The 21391-nt window shown below is 46.0% G+C and overlaps 1 protein-coding gene across 1 annotated transcript in view; it reads right to left on the bottom strand.

Moving 5' to 3' along the window:
• The window catches only part of dnah5 (dynein, axonemal, heavy chain 5), a gene marked incomplete at both ends in the record, with an annotated part of 137916 nt that overhangs the window by 74840 nt on the left and 41685 nt on the right, over positions 1-21391 (bottom strand). Inside the window, 12 exons of the mRNA XM_079758520.1 lie at positions 463-597; positions 5595-5789; positions 7817-8004; positions 8665-8772; positions 9105-9175; positions 10529-10701; positions 13250-13474; positions 14976-15188; positions 16793-16949; positions 17736-17899; positions 18475-18628; positions 20558-20757. Of these exons, the coding sequence (XP_079614646.1) occupies positions 463-597; positions 5595-5789; positions 7817-8004; positions 8665-8772; positions 9105-9175; positions 10529-10701; positions 13250-13474; positions 14976-15188; positions 16793-16949; positions 17736-17899; positions 18475-18628; positions 20558-20757 (1983 nt within the window). The remainder of the gene's footprint in view (positions 1-462; positions 598-5594; positions 5790-7816; positions 8005-8664; positions 8773-9104; positions 9176-10528; positions 10702-13249; positions 13475-14975; positions 15189-16792; positions 16950-17735; positions 17900-18474; positions 18629-20557; positions 20758-21391) is intronic.

Raw genomic sequence — 21391 nt, 5'->3', positions numbered from 1 at the left:
CAGCCACTTTGTACACGCTTAATGGAATCACCCAGGGGGACGAAATGCCTCACGAGTCATAACGTGCTGAGATTGCGCCAAACGGTTCTCTTTTGGATTCCTGGTGCTACCGAACTCAAGAGGGACACCTTTTGCTGCCTGCCGCGCTGATTATACTCTGCAGTCGGCTGCCGTCGGCCAAATGGCGATGTACTGAACTAGAACTAAGTACTCCTTACCAAGCAGGATAAAAGTTTAAGACAATGCAGACGAAACCCACAACCACACACACACACACACACTAATCAGCCCACACCTGGTTGCATGTCACGGGACCTTTAAGTGAGACGGGAACGTTGTTTATTCTGCTCCATGCTGTGACCAGGCGGAACCACCCATTGCGGTCACACGTTACACTATGAATGTCTGACTGAGGTTCAACGTGGGCGGCGGTGGCGTTGGCGGTGGTGGTGTGGTACAGACCAGTTTGGAGAGGTTCATGTCCCGGAGGACCCTCATGACGATTGTGGACTCTGTGTCGCTGGGGTTGGCCCGCTTGGCCGCTCCGAGGGTCCGCAGCACAGACAGGATGTTGCGCAGACCGAAGTCGTAGTGCACCTGGAAGCACAACACATACATATGAACACACACACACACACACACACACACAATGAACATAGTAACATAAGATCACTTCCGGTAATACTTTGTGCGTGTGTGTGTGTGTGTGTGTGTGTGCGTGAGTGTGAGTGTGTGTGTGTGAGTGTGTGTGTGTGTGTCTGTGTGTTTGTGTGTGTCTGGTTCTGTTTGTGTGTGTGTGTGTGTGTGTGTGTGTGTGTGTGTGTGTGTGAGTGTGTGTGTGTGTGTGTTGTGGCATCCCGCCCCCACCGGGAGGGTCCGGGGCCTTGTGGTGGAGGGCGTGTACCACTGCCATCCACCAGCCGGCGGCAGAGAGCAACACACCCCTCACCCCCATCAGCCGGATGAGGGACACCTGGCCGGAGGGAGGACACGTGCGGGCAGACCTCTAAAAAGGGAGCGGAGGACTGACTCTGCAAGAGAGGGGCTAAGAACGACACGGAGGCGCTCACGGAGGCCCCAGAGACTACGAGGCTCGCGGAGACCCTAGCTCACTAATACCGTTCTTGTTTTTTGTTGAACTCCTGTGAATAAACGCCGACAACGGCTTAAACCCGACTCCAGAGCGTGGTACTTGCCGTGAAACCAGACACGGGGGGAACGGGTTCCCACAGTGTGTGTATGTTTGTGTGTGTGTGTGTGTGTGTGTGTGCGTGCGTACGTGCATGCATTTGTGAGTGAGTAAACGAGTGAGTGAGTTAGTGTGTGAGTGTGTGAATGTGTGTTTGTGTGTGTGTTAGAAGAAGAGACATTTCAATATTTAACCAAGAGGTAATTTAAATCTGTTTTTTTATCACTTTGTTTGTCGATAGACTTCAAAGTAAGCTTAGAAAATGGTTTCACACGAGTGATGGCAAAAACACCTTTGTCCTGTGTTATGACTGCTGCTTTTCTATTCATCAATCTATTGTGTAAGCCTGGGTTTTAAAATGGTATTGTCTGCAAAGAAAGATTTTCTGAGGATCTTTGGTTCCAGTGGTTAGTTGGACCCACGTGGGTCTGGTCTGCAGAGGGACCAGACGGGGAGATTAAGTCAGCCCGAAGCAGGGCTATAGATTAGTTGGACGTGGATAAAGCCGAGGCAACAACATCAGAGTTTCCCTGCAGGTGTAACAGCGCCGACATCCTGCCTGTCTGCTGTAGTGGACAACACTGCCTCAGCATACCAATGACCTTGTAGATTTACTGAACGGTACCGACTTCTGAAGAAAAGCAAAATAGTTCACGGAGCAGATTAAGTAGCGATCTGCATTTATTTCATGAAACGTTTGACGTAGATCCACTAATCCGATGTTGAAAACAAGGGGGAATTTCCAATATGAATGAACCAATACTTCTGTACTATCCAAGTATATCACCCTCTATTTATTGTTGTATTCGGAACAGCCAAAAGTTGCCAAGAATTGATTTGGAATACAATTTGTGATGTGATTAAAGAGTCCAGTACAGAGGAAACTCATTGAGGATTCATATCAGATTGGAAGAGGTAATCTCAGGCTTACTGTAGAAATCTGACAGAAAAGCCGGAGCCCACCCGAGAGAGAGAGAGAGAGAGAGAGAGAGAGAAAGAGAGAGAGAGAGAGAGAGAGATAGAGAGAGAGAGAGAGAGAGAGAGAGAAAGAGAGAAAGAGAGAGAGAGAGAGAGAGAGAGAAAGAGAGAGAGAGAAAGACAGAGAGAGAGAGCGAGAGAGAGACCACTCAGCGAGTGCAAATCATCAAGGTTTACCTTGTTTCTTATTCCGTCAGTCACACAATTAAAGCCAGGAATTAAAAAGATATGTTGAAACAAATAAATGATTAAAAGTGAATATAACTAATGGATTGATTGACATCTCGGTGGTGGAGAGAGAGATGGGCCACGCCGAAGGGGATGCAAACACCCCGAAACTCCAGGACACGCAGGGGAACATCTCGTTCCTACTGTAGACGTTCAGACATGCAATTCCCTGATGGATTTAAAAGAAAAATTTAAATGTGTTAAGTTACACACTATCTTTGAACATCTAGCTGGTTTAGATATCAGTCCTCCCGCTAACAAATTCCTCAGATGGAGTCTTTCCTATCGGCGCAGTACGAAAATGATAATGATGATGTTTGTGCTTGTTAGCCATTTTGTTCTGCCGCATTATAAAACGTTGATTACCACATTCAAATTACAATGTGAAACATGATGCCTGTCTTCATTTACTTCTCTCTTCCCAAGTGATTAACCTATGTAGCCTAAATAGACGAAAAATAGACGGCTAAGATTAGCATTTGACTATAAGGTTTAGATTGTCGCAGTAGCTAAGCTATTTCCTCAATCAGGCAAACGACTGGCCTGCCGACGTCGGTGAAACGGGCCAATCGAAACCTCCCCCGTCTTAGAGTGGTAAAATCGAAGGCCCGCCCCTCCCCCTCCCCATGTTATTGGGTTTGTTACAGACACCGTGTCGAGACCTCCATCGACCCAGATTGATTTCATAGTGAAAACGCCTTCGTCAAGCAGCTCTATCCGCGGAGAGACCGCCTATGGATCCGCCTCGCTGGTGGTGGGCGTGTGTGAGCTGAGCAGCTGCAATGCCTCCGGCGAATTCGACAACCACAAAAAGACACACAAACTCAATGTGACGTATGAGGGGTGGGTTGTTTACTTGAGGAGGATGCCATCACACCAGCTGTCATACACAGACGGGGAGGGGAGCTCTGCAACCATTGAGCCAAGCCTTTCCCATGAAATAAACGGCAGAGCAGACACCATCCGAATGGGTGACTGCCGTTAAATCCTGCAGGCTACCCTCCCCTGACCGAGGGTCAGATGTCTCCTACGACTGGGCCCCTGGAGATGCGGGGGGCCTAAGAGAGCAGGAGCAGGCAAGAGGAGGAAGACGGACACATCCTCCTCCTCCTCCAACACCTCAGGTAGAAAAACAGCCACTTTGTACACGCTTAGTGGAATCACCTAGGGCAGGGGTCAGCAACCTTTTCAACTTGCAGTGCCAGTTTTACATTTTCTCGTTAATGAGTGTGCCTTAAGCAACAATATATTAAAAATTAAGCTGAATTATGACACAGCGACCAAAAACCTGGAATTGTACTATTTCCATATAGTCCACAATCATGCATCAACATTTTAAATGTTTTTTTGGTTGTTATATTCGCAACATGGGCTTACAAATTATAATTACATATGTCCCATCTTAAAACACCATTTTCAGAAACTCATTCAAAAACATATTTGCACTGTGAGAAATGTAAAAAACAAGAATATATGAGAATGTTGGAACCATCCACATCAATATCTTTACAACATGTACAGCTTTGCAAAACCATGTGAAGGCGATGCATAAAGGCCACTTGCAACAATACTTTAAATATTTTCTTCTCTAATATTTTCTTCTCTTCGCTGATTATTCTCTGCAGTCGGCTGCCGTCAGCCAAATGGCGATGTACCAAACTGAACTAGAACTAAGTACTCCTTACCTGGCAGGATAGAAGTTTAAGACAATGCAGACGAAACCCACAACCACACACAAACAGAGACATAAAACACATATATCTCATCCATACGACAATGAGTGTTCAAGACTCATCTAAAGCATCTCCAACCAGATGGTGGGAAAACCGACAAAACAAATGAAGACAATTGTGTCAAATCGCACGTGATCCAAGCACTTCAAGCACACTGATGAGCAGTGTTTTTCAACCTTAAATGCCTAACTCTAATTGGTCAACAGTTTGAGTGCCATGTGTGCAAATTCTGCTCATGAAGCCTGATGCACACACCATCTGATTGTGAAGTGTTGCCCTGAGGTCACGAACATGTTTATAGTTGACACACATATCCAGCCAACATAAACATGTAATTTCCCCATTTTTAAGACCACAACACCAACTAATTACGCCGTCGATTCTATGCCAACCTACAGAAATTTTCCCATGGGTTGACTGGCACACGGTAGTGCAAAAGCGTGTAATTAACACATTTATGCGGGCTGGAGATACACGTGTCATGTGTTCCCGTTTGGACGCATTAGTGTGTTGGCTGTTGTGAATCAGTGTGGAGTGTGTGCAGCCATCACCGCACTCACACTCAGAGATCATCTGCATTGCAGCATTGATCGCCAGCTTCATCTATCATGGCCTACAAACTTCAACAATAAATCGGCTTTCTACATCGCTATCACCGTTGACATTTACATTTAGGGCATTTAGCCCTAACGCTTTCTTCATTTGTCAGAAGATCAACCCCCCCGTGTCCTTTGTCTGGGGGACCCCAGTAAAAGCCTCCTAGGTGGATTGTTGCAACCGACAGTATTACACAACCGACATTGTAGCAACCGACAGTATTACACAACCGACATTGTTACTGACATTGTAGCAACCGACAGTATTACACAACCGACATTGTTACTGACATTGTAGCAACCGACAGCGTTACACAACCGACATTGTAGCAACCGTAGCAACAACATTGTAGCAACCGACAGTATTACACAACCGACATTGTTACTGACATTGTAGCAACCGACAGTATTACACAACCGACATTGTTACTGACATTGTAGCAACCGACAGTATTACACAACCTAGATTGTAGCAACCGTAGCAACCGACATTGTAGCAACAGTAGCAACCGGCATTGTTACACAACCGACATTGTAGCAACCATAGCAACCGACATTATAGCAACCGTAGCAACCGACATTGTAGCAACAGTAGCAACCGGCATTGTTACACAACCGACATTGTAGCAACCGTAGCAACCGACATTGTAGCAACCGTACCAACCGACATTGTAGCAACCGTAGCAACTGATATTGTTACACAACCGACATTGTAGCAACCGTAGCAACCGGCATTGTTACACAACCGAGATTGTAGCAACCGTAGCAACCGACATTGTTACACAACCGACATTGTAGCAACCGTAGCAACCGGCATTGTTACACAACCGAGATTGTAGCAACCGCAGAAGAAGTGAAAGCGAGCCACACCTGTTTGGACAGCTGCTCCTCACACAGCTTGTAGAGTGTGAAGAACTTGCGGGACAGCTCCATGTTGTCTATGAAGCCACAGCTGGCCAGCTTCACCCTGATGATGATCTGCCGGTCCGGGACCATCATGGCCACCGAGCGGAAGCTGATCTTCAGGTTCTCCGGGAGCTCCTGGCGCCCGGCATAGCCCGGGTTCTGTCCGGGGGGGGAGAGAGAAGGTGGCGGACATCTTTATTTGCTCAGAATTAAACAGTAGTGAAGAAGGCTGGACACGTGAGTTAGCTAACTGTGTAGGCACTTTGTCGGACTCCTTTATGGACGACTCAGAGATACATTGTTGATCGGACGCAGAATCAACTTTTGAACCTACTACTTGTGTCTCTTCGTCAGATTTAGCCACGGTCGGGTCGACATGGGAGGGCGGCCATGTTTGATGATGAGATTCATGAATGACGGGCGAAGCCACACAGGAGGTGGATTTAAGTATGTTTCTGGAGTGTGTCGCACATCCGATATGACATTGGATACAGTTCACAAGACCAATGTAGTTTCTCTATCGAATGGGACCCCCCCCCCCCCCTATAGAGTGTGTTCAAACGTGGTTCATACGGGGCTCATGGGAACAGATGGGGCTAGTAGGCACTTTGCCTTGTGGCTACACAGGTTTTATTCCGTAGTTGCGGTGCATATGCTAAATGTCATTCCCTCTCTTCTTCCACCCATTGATCTTTCCATAAAGGCATGAAAGGCAATGCATGGGTTTTAATTAAGAGTAAACAGATATTTAATCACCATGGGGTTTTACAGCACAGACACTAGAACAACGAAAGAAGCAGCCTGTTTTTTTGACACAGGATCTTTCTCTATGATATTCCAGTAGGTTGTTCCGATATTGATGCCATCGGGTCAATAACAAAAGCTAATATAGTAGTAACCATATCTTTGATGAAGTCAATAGCTTGAAGTCTGCAGAGTCCCGCAGGAGATAGATTAGAGAGTAACATACATAGCTAACCTTACACACACACACACACGCACGCACACATCGACAGGCACTGCGAGACACACACACGTGCAGAATCACACATTGACAGGCCCTGCGAGGCACACACACGCGTGCACACACGCACATACACACACACAATCACACATCGACAGGCACTGTGAGGAACACACACACACAATCACACATGGACAGGCACTGTGAGGCACACACACACACACACACACACACACACACACACACACACACACACACGTACACAGCACAATTTAAAAGCCAACCCAAATAACCCAATCGTGAATGATTGAAGAAGGTGGATGGCTCCGTAACCATCGCCATCACAGGGGGGAATAATATTTCACTCCCCTCCCTTTTATGGCGCGCCTCGGGAGATCAACTGGGCCAATCAGATCACGTTATCCCAGCGCCGCGGCAACCACTAATTAATATCAGAGAGACCCACTCTTGGCCTGGACCTCTAGGGCCGAGCCGATGACGTCTTTCAACACGCCCCGGTTCGATGTGATAAAATCGCAGGATTTGACATAGATTGCGCTCCCCAAAGCAAAGAGTATTCCATCTAGGTAGTATGCACACATGTACCGGCCAGAGGCTTAAAACTAAAAGTTTTTCTGAGATTCTTATGTTATAAACGGGAACCGATATTATGAGGGTTCCCCCCAAATGGACAGTTCCTCAACTGGTTCAAAGTGTGTGGGGGGGGGGGGACATTACTTTCGTTAATTTTACTATTACTTACGTTAATTTCCACTAATCAATTTAAGTGCTCACACAAAAGACAAAGTGGATATAAATTGGTTAGCTTCACAGCATAATTGTCTAAGTAATATTTTTGCCAAATTGTGATATCTAAAGCCAATCAGGGTGCTTTTTACATTCCATAATCACTATCTGCCTAAGTAATCTATTTGACTTGGGTATTTTTAAGGCTATATACAAGATGAACCTTAAAATACGACTGAGGCAATTATTATACTACGATTGATTGCAATGAATGTGGTGTGGGGAGAAATGTACGTTCAAGCACCCAACGCACAGGGTTATACACGGCCCTGCCAGCCCATTCAGCGCACGCTCTTGGGACGGAACTGTACATCAGATATTTATCATAAAGGAACAGCACGATGACACTCAGGTCACGGGAACGCCAGAAGCCAGGGTAGTCTTCGGAAAAACAACGAAAGCGGGGAAGCGTTACCATGGTGAGGAAGAGGCCAAACTCGGGGTTCATCTCCACGGTGTCCCCGTCGGTGAAGACAAAGTTCTTGCGCCGTTCCTTCTTGCAGCTCAGCACGATGGCGATCTGCTGCGCTGCCACGGACAGCACCGGCAGGTTGATGCGGTTGAACTCGTCGAAGCAGCCCCATGAGCCCGACTGGGCGAGGCCTGGAGGAGACGTCCACAGTTTAGTTGTGTTGAATAGGGTTCGTGAGGGTTATGACGAGCGGGGTCTCCGAAGGTTGCGATTCAATCCTCTCGAATGAAGTGGATTTACGCTACTGTACCAGACATAAGGCAAGTAGTTTGTCAAATGGGGGTACACTTGCACCCTACCCCTAGGGGTAATTTAAAGGATCGCAGGGGGCACTCCAACATTTTTAACTGAGAATCTACAAATAACATGTGTGTATATATATATATAATATATATATACACATCTGAGACCTGAGACTCAAAAATAATATATTTATATACATAGATATTTAATATGTATGTCATATGCATAAATACATAATTAATATGTATGTATACATATTAAATATGTATAGGCTACCAGTATATATATATATATTCTTTTTTTTGGTAGATTCTACGTTAATCTCCTTAAATAAAAATTCTGTTTATTCTGGTTATTTCCTTGTCTTTAGCTAAATATATATACACATAAAGATTTATACATAAATTGTCTTTCCCACTTCAACTCATCCCAGGAAGTGATGTGAAACGCTGGGGAGAGTGGTAAAACATATTCGAGGGGGTCCAACAGTAAAACTAGATGATAGAACCACTGGTGTAAGGCACGTTGCCATCTCATTAGTCACTCACCTTTAAATATGCGTCCAAGGCCTCTGAAGTCCATCTGATCAGAGCAGTTGAACACCACCACATACTTTCCCAAACATCGGCCCATGTCTTTGGTGGTTTCCGTTTTACCTTCGAGACAAACAACGAAGGTCAGGACAGATCGTGGGTTGAATAAACTCGAACGATCCTATTCTGAATTATTATCAACTATTCTCATCCTCAACCGGATGCACATAGGACCAAGGCAAGAGTAACATACCGTGCCATAATCTCCAAGCTTTCCAAGCCATGCTTTTTGTATGTACAACATGAACACTTTCATCCTGCATTTGTAATATAGGACACAATAACAGTCCCCATGTTCCCACTTTCACAAAAGGCCGGACAGCAGATCCTTCAACCAGCCCCTTAGTGTAACCACAATGTCTTTTGGATTCATTGCACGTCGTCGGCGGTCTCACCTGTTCCTGCCGGCCCGGCGGGTGCACCTCCCATACTCATGCCCAGAGCCTGGGCCAAGGTGATGTAGCACCTGCAACACCAATCACACACACACATACATAAGCACACACACACACAATAACACTCACACACACACAAGCAAACACACATACACAAGCACACATACACAAGCACGCACATGCAATAACACAAGCACGCCCATGCAATAGCACAAGCACGCACAGGAAGACACATAAGAACATACGCACGCACATATACACATGCAGACAAACAAGCGCACACACAAGCCCACACACACACAAAAAAACACCAATCCCGATCAGACCAGTTCATTCGACGGCAGTCTGTGTTTTGCACGCATATTCCCCATATTTCCGAGAACTATCTGGTGAGGTTAAAGGTATATTGAATAATGAAGTGCAGAAGTGCTATTTCAACTTCCAGTGAAGTGAGAGAGTGTGGGTCACAGACGGCGTGGTGGGTGGAGGTGGGCGGAGGTGTGAAAGTCCGGGAATGGCTGTCTGCATGCCCAAGGTCTCCTGGGGAGCGAGTGGTGGTGTGATGAGCGCCGATGGCTGCCCCTCCCTCTCCAAATGGTCATGCAGACCATGCAGTGTCTCTCTCTCTTTCTCCCCCGCTCACTCTTCTACTTAAGCCGCGTAAGGTGGGTGAAGGACACAAGGCTAAAACGTTTTAGAGAGCTGCATGATGCTACACTAACAGACCTTACACAAAGATGCAGTGCTTCAGACTGTATGGCCTGTGAGTTTACCCTGCGGTATCTCTGTGAGAAAGGCCCATGGAGACTCGGCTATTGTGCACAGTCCTAATGGCTTGTTTGTGCAGAAAATCATCCACTGTGACGACCCCCCTTCTTTCTCTCTCTGGCCGGGGTCTTTCTGCGGCGCAGACTTGGCTGAGTGGAGTCGTTAGCGGAATATGAAACACCTGAGGCTGGCCATGGCTAATTAGAAGGAGCGGTGGTCTCTCGGTCACTCTCTCTCTCTCTCTCTCTCTCTCTCTCCCCCCTCTCTCTCTCTCTCCCTCCATCCCCCCCCCTCTCTCTCTCTGGCATTGCTGACAGCCAGCCAGTTTAGTTGGAGTTGTACTTTTCTATTTGACATGCTCATTTATACCATCCCTTGACACTATGCCTGTAGGCAGTTGGTGATTATTTTTTGGACATCTGTGTAATTTCCATTTTGTTGATGTTACAATCGGCCAGCTGCATACAGCAGATATTAATGTGTGTGTGTGATTGTGTGTGTGTGCGCACATGCTTGTGTGGGCGCGTGTTCATTGCATGCAAGAATTAAAAATAATTTAAAAACAATAATAAAACATTTAAAAAAACACTGAGTTCAGTAGAACCACAAGGACACACCCACCCAGGTGCCTCTGAACGGGCTATTGGCTACGCTACCTGTCCGTCAGGGGCGTGATGACTAGCCGGTCGGTGCAGCCCAGGAACTCGTTCTGGTAGACGAAGGCCACATCGGTGATGTTGATGGTCATGCGGTCGGCGTCCTCGTTGAAGTAGAAGCGGCACTGCTTCAGCCACTCGAAGTCAGTGGGGCTCTTGACGTGCAGCCGGCACTGAACGACAAAACGGCGGCGCGCTTGAGTGTATTGTGTGTATGTTGAGTGCTTGCAGATTACAGTACTTACAGTTTCCACTTCGCTTTGACGTGGTCTTAGAGGGTCCCTGAATCGTGAGTTATACCCGAGATTGCGTTATAGCGAGAATGGAATCATGTCATGTTGTTCCGTCTAAAATACGCTGCATGTTAATTTAGTTTTAAAAGTATGATGTTCTGCCACAAGGTGTGAGTGCGATAAGCCGTTACGAGCCAAGTGGGCGTGTTCACCTAGACGTATGCTGGATAGATCAGTCTACCAGCCTACCCAGTGGAACGTAGCAAATGTTGCATACCTATCCGTCACACATCTAGGCGGACACTCCCACTTGGGATGTCACTAAAACACAGGGAAAGGCAGATTTTCAAACGGCTTGTGATGGCTAATCACACTCACACCTGGTGGCATAATATCACCCCTTTACTAACAGTGTATTCAGAAACAACCCAATTCACGCATGCTACCACAGGAAGAGCGACACAACTAATTAAGGAGCGCAACATCCCTTTTATGCTGGGTTTACCATGTGAGTATACAAGGTTCAATTCGGTTATACTTTTGAAACGTTATATTCTTATGTCCACCCTTATTTCCTTTAGGTGTGTTGTTCTTCCTTTAATAACATTGCACTGCGTGATTATGGTTCATTCATTTTGCTCGAGCAAAATACAAAAAACCCCGTTATATTGGAGGTTGCATTGTATCGAAGAGCGTTTTAGTGCATGTGAAGTGTGGGGAGCATTATGCTTGCGTGCGGTTTTCGAATCCATTCCCTGAGACTAGTACACTAGACACTTTATGATGGAAAAACGTCCGAAAGCAGAGAGGGAGGAGAAATAAGATGAAAGAGATATGTCCGGAAGAAACAACAGGTCTTGGGGGCAGGTGTGAGATTAAAACCAGCTATGGGAGGCAGGAGAGGAAGGGGGAGCTGATGAAATGTGATGAAGAGATGGGGGGGGGGTGAGGTGATGCAAGGTGATGGGAGGAGGGAGGAGAGAGAGAGAGAGAGAGAGGAGAGAGAGGAGTGTGGAAGGTTTGCAGCAACAGTATAGTAGAAAAAGGAGGCAGCTAAAGGTTCCAGAACAGAAAATAACATGAAAAAGGGAGAAAAACATCAACAACAACAACAACAACAACAATAGCAACAGTCAGGCCCTTATAACCCTTCACACGCGGATAAAGGAAATCTGAAAATACAATTGTGGATAAACGAGTCCCTGTTCACCTCTAAAGGCACGGAAGACAATTGACTTGGACCGCTACGTCTCCCAGCAGTCAAGCCTGTGCACCGGCGTCCTCACAGGCGCCCTGAAGACTATGGTCGGAGAAAATTGCCTCCGCTCAGCCACAACCCGCTAGACGGAAACAATTTGCCCTCCACGTCTGGAGCAGATTGGGATGTACAAACATTCTTTTGCCACAGTGTGGGGGCAAACATAATCGGCGAGCGAGGCAAATGCCATAAAGAGGAAGAAGGAATGCGGCTGTAATTTCAGGGAACCAAGGCGGATCTGTTTGGAACCGTAGTCTGAGAATTAGAACCGATTCAGCCTGTTTTCTTTTGTAGCCCCGTAAACACACACACACGCACACACACAATCAAACCCCCCCTTACCCTCCCTGATCCCTTTTACGCACTTATTGTATGTTGTCCGTTCTTTGCACTTAAAAATAGTTTTTAGCATTGTGTAGCATCTTAGCCTAGCTATCGTTGTTGTATACAGGGAATGGGTTGACCTAGCAATTGTAAGTGCTTGACACTTGGTTCTATAAGCATCCTTACTGTATTTACAGAGATATATTGTTGTTTCTGTTCTTCTAACATATATTTCTATTTTAAGACCCTTTGGCTAAAAGCATCTGCTAAATGCCCTAAATGTAAATGTAAATGTCATTGTAGTGTCTGTGTCCTTATGGACAACTCAGTGATACTTAGTTGATCGGCTGCAGAACAAACTTTCAAACCCAGTTCTTGTGTCTCTTCGTCAGATATTTCCATGGTTGGGCTCACACGGGAGGGCGGCCATGTTTGACTATGACTGGATAAAAGCGGCTGATACTGCCCCTAAATGTAAATAGTCGCGTCCCGACTGAGGGACTTTTCCCTCCAGTGACCCGATATGGGTGGTAGTACCTACCTCGGCAGTAGGATCTTTCTGAGCCGCTCCATACTAGGCGACGCTGATTGGATACGGTTTAGGCGGGAAAATAACGCGAGTACGACTTATGATCAGGGCGGGATATGACGCGAGCAGAACTCGACCCAGCCCCAACATGTGAACAGCGCCAGCTTTTTTAAAACAAGCAGAGTCGACAGAGACTACATAAATAAATTATTATTGACAATAAATGAATAATCTCGTCAGACAAAAAGCGTTGCAGAACTAATTGCCTCCCGTTTTAACTCCGTTGGGTAACTCTGTTGGCCTAACAGCTGAGCCTCTTACCAAGAAGCCCCTCAGTCGGACCGCGCCTAATGTGAAGGTAAACCGTCGCCACCCACCAGGTCGTCGAAGATGTCCCTCTGGTGGACGTGGATGGTGATGAGGGTCTCGTACTTGGTCCGCTCCACGGCCCCCAGGTCCCGGGTGGTCATGTCGATGAGCGTGTTGAGCAGGTCCAGGAACAGCTGGTTGGTCTTGGGCATGATGCGCCGGTCGTAGCGGGCGTTGGTCAGGGCCTCCTCCGCGTCCCGCGTCCAGATCATCTGCACCCCAAGCAGGCCCACCTAGATGGACGCACACACACCCCAAGTGTCCCCCGTGAACAAGGGTCGGAGGAGGGGTCACGTACACGAGGATGGGGGACGTTGGCGAGGGGGATAAATGGTAAATGGTAGATGGACCGCATTTATGTAGCGCTTTTCTAACCAGTGGCCACACAAAGCGCTTTACAATATTCATAATATAACCATCACCAATTAGTGCAAACATTCACACACTCATGCACACATTCACACACTGAACGACGGTGTCAACCACGCAAGGCGACAGCCGGCTCGTCGGAGGCAGTCAGGGGGAGGCTTCTCGCTCAGGGACACCTCGACACTCAGCTAGGAGGAGCCGGGGATCGAACGGGGATCGCAACCTTCAAGTCAACCCGCTCTACCTCCCCCTGCCTACATGCCGGGGATGGGTGGAAAAAGAAAAAGAAAAAAAAGCGATGGAAAACTCATCTTCTGTTAAATCTGTCTATTTCTTTACCTGAAGAGCGGCTAACAATTACCTGTTGTTTGTCAGTCATCTCCGGGGTGAAACTAAGACATGTCATTTGCTTTTAATGGCCCGGGGGGGCCTTTCAATGTTCACATTTTGACTCGTAATACGTTTTAATGAACGCCCACGAGAATTCTTAATGGGACCCAATTATTGAGCCTCCATTGCCACTGGACATCCAAACCCTTTGACATTTAATGTCTCGTAATACCCCCCCCCCCCCACATACACAGTCACAAACAGCTCTACTCACTGTGCTGTTGCCATAGAAATAGTATGTGACTGCCCATATATGGCAATAGTCACGCATACTGCGTTTTGGATGGCAGTCCACCTAGTGACAGTTATTGACACAGGACGGTTGTTCTCTGGCCCTTTGCCACATTCTGAATTTGACAGTCACAGCTACACAAAACCCATCATCCACAATGTATTTATAGGATGCCATGGCATTATTCGAATCAATTTCCCAAATCCAATGTTGGTTTAGCTGTGGCTCAAATTCAAGTTTGTTACTGTCCATTAACTGCAGCCAGGTTCATACAACACACAAATACACAGAGCAGCAACAACATAACAGCACGTTGTGGTCTTTGAAAACCAATGGAAAACCATTGCTTCCGCGTTGCGTGTTCCTTCTTTGTACAAGTCTCTGTTAACCCTCCTGCCTTCCCAGTAAAGGGTCCTTGAGCATAATAAGAGATAATAAGATAGATAGAAATGTTGATGGATAGAAACTTAATTCATCCCCTTGGGGAATCCAGGTATCCAGTAGCGCACAAAGTCAATAAACAGACAGTACAGTCGAAAAACAACAAAATGGACACACAGTAAAAGTCAATCAAACAAGTCACTTAAAAGCCAGCAATATTTCCCGTCATTGCATTTAAAAAAGAGCAAGGGGTAGATACAAATAAATATGACGCAATCGCATTTTGTCCAGTGTGTGCGGGGGGGAAGGTGTTCCTCCGATTAACATTCGCCTGACACGCTCTCCGCACAAGTTTTCCTGACCTGCGCCGGGAAGGAGTGGAGGAATTCGATGAGCTGGAAGGCCGAGTCTTGGATGGCGAGCGCTGCCCGGCGGATGACGAGGTGCAGGGACCTCTGCGACCCCTGCAGCAGGGCGTGCAGCCACAGCTCCACGTTTCCCTCCGCCAGCACCGGCCGCTCCAGCTCCACCGTCTCGCCCTCCCGCGACGACACCGCCATGATGCGGTCGTACACCTGCATCGCCGGCGGGCCAACGGTCGTTTGGTCAAGGATCAAGGATGCTTTAATTGTCGCTTAACATGTACATGTTAACTAAATGCAGTACTCAGTGTGCTAGCTATACCCTAGAATTTGTTTAATTGGAAATAAGCCATTCATATAAATAAAGACATGCTAAAATACAAAAATACATATTAAAAAAGGGTTAGCCGCATATTAATGCTTTCAAGTGCAGTAAGTTCCTGTTAACAAAGTCAAGTGCAAGTCAGGTCAGCAGTCGGGGTCATGGACATTAATGTGCATAAGTGCAGTTAATCAGTGCATAATCAAGGGGTGTTTAGCAGTTCAACAGTCTTATAGTCGGATGGGGTTATGGGATTCATCGGGACAGCCTAACGTTCGCCCATTTATACACACTCAACCAAGCAAGGCAACAGCCAGCTCGCTGGGAACGGTTAGAGCAGGTTATTCGTCTCGCTCAGGGACACCTCGACACACACAGCTAGGAGGAGCCGGGGATCGAACTACCAACCTTCTCTACCTGCTGAGCCACATGCTGTCTTGTTGTTTTATGATATTGTGTTGTGTTTAGTTTGACTCTTCTATCTATTCTAGTAAATATATAAAATTATATAGTCATAGCCATCCATTTTCCGGGGGTGCAATCTGTTTGTTTAAAGAGCGTGGGGGAGTTTTAATTTACACAGTTTTTAATTCCTCTGCAAGGAATCAGTTTGCAATCCACGCCTATTTTATAAGGTCATTGTAATATCCCCGCTCTCGTATTCAAATTCTTTTATTTTCACTCTCACACTGGATTCAAGTCCCCCCTGGCGTTTTAAGGGTATCAGAACAGGCTTGCCTTGATTCAAATGTGCTCCCCATCACAGGGGACAGTGTTTGATTATTTATGAAACGCTGGTTCCCATGCTGGTACAGTACAACCTCAACTTTTAAACTGTCATTGGTCAATTAGAACCAATAGCCAACCATGTATAAGGGGTTATAATAATGCAGGTTAATACTGTTTGTAGATAGGCTTAGGGTTAGATACTGTTTGTAGCTAGGGTAAGAGTTAGGGTTAGATACTGTTTGTAGCTAGGGTTAGGGCTAGGGGTAGGGTTGGATACTGTTTGTATAGGGTTAGGGTTAGATACTGTTTGTAGCTAGGGTAAGAGTTAGGGTTAGATACTGTTTGTAGCTAGGGTTAAGGTTAGGGTTAGATACTGTTTGTATAGGGTTAGCTAATGTTTGAAGGGGAGCGTACCTATTTTCCCCGGGTCCTATGTTCCCCGGGTCCTATGTTCCACGCTTTGTATGTGACCAGGGAACATAGGACCCTGTGAGCAAATCTTTTTTTCGTAGGATGGTAGGGGCAAGTATCGCCTTTTTCGCCTCTGATTCGCCTGTGATTGGTTAGAATGGCTCTCCTCCGATTGGTTATGGTTATGGTTAGGTTTAGGGTTAACCCTCACCCTAACCCTAACCCTAACCATAACCCTAAACCTGACCCTTACCCTTTGCACCCAGGGAACCTAGGACCTGGGGAACATAGGGAAGACCCCGTTTGAAGCTATGGTTGGGGTAAGCTACTGTTTGTAGCCAGGTGCCGGTCTTGCCTTGTCGTGGAAGCGGACACTCTTGATGTTGTCGAAGACGTTGAGGAGGTGGGCCTGGATGGTGTGCGAGTCCGATGCCTGGCCCAGGATCTCCAGCAGGGCGGGGTCGGAGACGAAGAAGAACCGCGGGAACAGCAGCCTCTTCTTCTCCAGGTAGCTGCTCGCCAACGCAACCAACCAACGGATCAGCACCCCATGTTGTGGCTATATTGCATGTCCCTAACAATTGTCATTGCAGCTCATTAAGCAAGCACACAAATTGAACTGGTGCCCAAACATAGCCTTCATTATTGCACAAAAGATATATTCAGTATTTAAAACAGGAATATGCTTAGGGAATAGTTGGAAATGGCTGCCGGCTAACTTGATTTAAAATAAACAGCTGGCAATGACTTATACAATCGCAATAAGGGAAGGCAAAAATACTTGCAACGACATTATTGTTTCTACATATTGGAACATTGATTTATCGCCCTCTCCAGGTCCTCCCCATTACTTCCTTTCCAGTATTTCTGTTCATCCATACATATTTAGTTTATTCTGTATATGGTGGTTGTATTTCGTCCAATAATATAAGTGTATAAATAGTGTATAAATCCAATAAATAGTGTATAATTTCCCCGATTAGTATTTAGTATTGGCGTGATTATGATAATGTTACGATTTTAGATTGATCTACATAATAATAAACGTGCATTTGTACTGTATCATGTGTATTTTTATAACAATGCAATACAAGTTATAAGCCCATATGGGCTAAGAACCTGTGGGGGTGAAGGACCCTTGAATAAAATAAAATCCTCCCTCCCTCCCTCCCTCCCTCCCTCCCTGACTCGGCATCTCACCCGTCTCAGCCCGTTACAATCCTCCCAGCTGTTACCCTCCCAGGCACTCCGGAGCACACTGCCCTGTGTTCACCCCCCTTCCTCCCCTGTTCGCTCACCCCGTCAGGGACTTCTGGCAGATCTCCAGCTGCTCCAGCAGGTGGGGCAGGAGCTGCCCCATGGTCTCGTCGCCCACGCACGACTGCACCACGTTGGGCATCTCGTGGGCCCGGGTCATTATCTTCACCCAGGACTTGTCGATGTTGGAGAATCTCTTGGCCTCCTGAGGAGACCGACCAGGTCAGGGCGGCAGGGGAGTTAACGTGGGGCGTTTATCCCCCGAGCGAACGTTAAGGAGGTTAAGAGTGGAGGATAGGAGTAGTACAACGGGGCTAGGCTCAAGTGTGTTTAAGACCTCGGTTTATGGGACGATGTGATGGAATACCTTTAGCTTACAAAAAGCTATATTATAATAGGGAATGTTTTGTTGTTAATTAATATTGTAATATGATTATTACAAAAACTAAACAAGCGAGAATCTGACATATTGCTTTTTTTTTTGGGTCCAATGCGGAATTATATTGAACATTGCATCCTGTTCACCAAACCCATGTCTGTCTGGAAGCCGCAAAATATAGACGCAACATTTGCATCTTCATTAAACCGAGTCGAGAATAACTCCGGCGGTGGAGCAATAACGTTAAATGTCAAGCGTTAGATCGAACCGAACTCTTCCATGAACCCAATCAAGACAGAGAATTTATCCGAAGGTACACAGTGGCAGTTTCACAGCAGAGGCAGCGGTGAGCTGTGATGACGATGTTGATGTGTTTTCACGCTTTGTATTGAGACCCCTACTTTAGGAAGCTGCTTGGCGATGTCCCCGCCCACGAACACGGCCTCCAGGTAGATCCAGAGGTTCTGGACGGTCATCCAGTTCTCGATGATGTCCGTGGTGTTGGACAGGTTCTGGACCCACTTCTGGATCTGCCCCTTGAACGGAGTGTTGTATCTGCAGCCATCAATAAAGGTTTGGTCGATTTGAATACAAGGAGATGTAGCAATTTCACTGCATTATGCATGATAATGCGACCGAAGTTCATTGTTGTGTATGTATTCACACAATGCATACATTTCATCATTATATGACACAGAGTTCACCGTTTGTACAATAGGTGCCTGTGCTATTTATTACAAATGACAATTACAAAAAAAAACATCCAAACTTGAACTGAAAATGAATAACAAAATGTAAATATATATAGTTATATATAATATGAATAAAACCTATATATGCAGTCCTGTGGTGTTGCGGTTCTTTTAACAACGTTCCAGTGTTGTTTTTGAGGAGGGGAGAGGATTAATCACACCGACAGCTGTGTGAGGGCTCAGCGTTAATGAGAGACATGAAAATAATAGCATTTCATCTCCTACACCATTTACCTAATCAGCGGCACAAAAATACTGCACAACTCCTGGTCCTTCTGGACCGCTGGTGTTACCGGGTGTTTGTTTGGAGAGGAATATGTGGTCCTTCTAGTCATTTAGGCAATTATTATAGCATTATGTGGATGTGACTAATTGAGAAAAAAGGGTAGTGGTAACAAAATGTCAGTATAACGTCAAATACCAATAATGACATGCTAGAGCCCAAAGTAATCCTTGCTGTACAGACAAGCTGCCAAAAAGCTTTAAATAACTTTAACTTTAACTGTAACGTCATTTCACATGAAGCCAGGAATTGATAATAGGTCATGTAAAGCTATGTCAAGCCATCTTTTGAGACTGAGCCATAGACAAACAAATGTGAAGCAATATCTAAACATAGCGCGGCCACCATAGCATTCAACCATTCATTATTATTGTCATCAATTCCCTATTGATCACGATTATTAAACTGGTGGCCTGCGGATATTTTGACCCAGCCGCAGATGATTAATTAGAAGAGAAATAATCAGGGCGTCATCACCACCACAGCCACCCAGGCTATAGACTGTTCACACTGCTTCTGTCTGACGTTAAGCACACAAGCACCTACTGCCAGGCTCACAAAGACCCCCAGGCATCCTCTGGTACAATCAATGTACATTACCCTAAATAAATGGATATATTCATGAGAACTTTCCACTTTAGACCTATTATATTCAATATTTATATTCCTCATTGGCCATTCAAACTCTCCCGTTGGCTAAACTCCAGCAGGTTGCATAATATTCCCCCTTTTTGTTTACAATATCAGAATTTAAGTACTGCTGCTAGTGTTTTTATGATGTTTTATTTTTGTGATGTAACGGGTAACGCTGTTCCTGTCATATTTTTTGTTATTGTGCTCATCTGTACATTCCACTTTAGATTCATGGTATTTCATTTTTGAACACTCTACATTGGATTTATATGCTGCATTGGACAGTTGTTTACATGTTTACATTCCCTGGAACTGTCGATAGCGTTTTTAGCGTGTTTTACGCTAAAACACGATAGCGTGTTTTTTAAAAGTGTATTATGTAGATTTGTTATTATGTGGATTTTTTATTATGAATATTTTATTATGTTGCTATTCTTATTTTATTTGTGACTCTTTTGTTCATCTGTTATGCCTCCTACGCATTGTTTGCCTGCCTGGTCAAAAATAATTACAATGTACAGACTGACCCTGCGATTTCTGAACAAATGACAATAAAAACACTTTGACACTAAAAACACATATTTTTCTCCCCCCGGTATAATTTTTAGGTGGGACAAATGCGCCTGTCTCCAATATTGGAGGGGACACGTCCCCTCCGTCCCCCCCGGTTCCTACGCCCTTGCTATTTAGTATGGACTGCAGTAGTTCCTACGAGTAAAAATAAAAAGTATACAATTTGGAACGCAGCCTCCATTCAGCGGCGGACGCCCAGGATTGAAAGAAAGCACCGAAAGCAACAAAATGGCCGCCACCGACCTGTTGCTCATGAGGGAGCCCAGCACCATGAGGCTGTCCTCCATGCTGGCGATGACCTCCGACGTGCTGTCGCCCCGCAGAAGCAGCTCCCCGCGGGCCTTGAAGTGGGCGAAGGTGAAGGTCTTGTTGTCCCACTCGGCGATCACCTGCTTCAGCTTCTGCTCGATGTCCCGCTCCTTCACCGCGCTGATGCAGATGTCCTGCGCCGAGGGGGTTACAGGGTACACGCGAGTGGGAACGCAAACTGAATCGCTAGCCAGTGGTTGACCACTAAACCACCATACTTAACCACCACCGACGGTGAAATTTTACCGGTGAACGTTTGGTAAAATACATCAAAAAGAGAACAATGATAACATGAAAACAATGATTATTGTTGTGTTTACGATTATATTGTGATGACATTTAAAGGTCACTGAAAATAGGGCCAATTTTTAATGCGTGTATTGGCTTTGATCCAAGCGATCGACACACGATTTACTCAGCAGATCACCGTGAAAGAGATGCGCATTTGTGATGACAACACTAGTGTTGACTCGGTCGCGAACGAATCAGTTCGAATGAACGAATCGTTAAGACGAACGAACTGAACTGGTTCCTCTCTCTCGTTCGCCTCGTTCGTCTCGTTCGCCTCGTTCGCCTCGTTCGTTCTCAGAGTCGACTCCTCCCAGACCCACTAGTCGCTGGCTCGCTGACAGTTCGTTCACTCACTGTGTGAGTGGTGAGGAGGGACTGACTGAGAGACGTCACGACTCACGAGAGCCAGCCAATCGTATGCTGTTCTAGGACTGAGTCTAGGACGCTCTCGTTGAATTTTAGTCAATGAGAGACAGA

This window comes from Pollachius pollachius (assembly GCF_949987615.1).
Source record: "Pollachius pollachius genome assembly, chromosome: 1".
NCBI lineage: Eukaryota > Metazoa > Chordata > Actinopteri > Gadiformes > Gadidae > Pollachius > Pollachius pollachius.
Note: the sequence above shows the minus strand (reverse complement) of the source record. Positions and strands in the feature narration are given on the sequence as shown.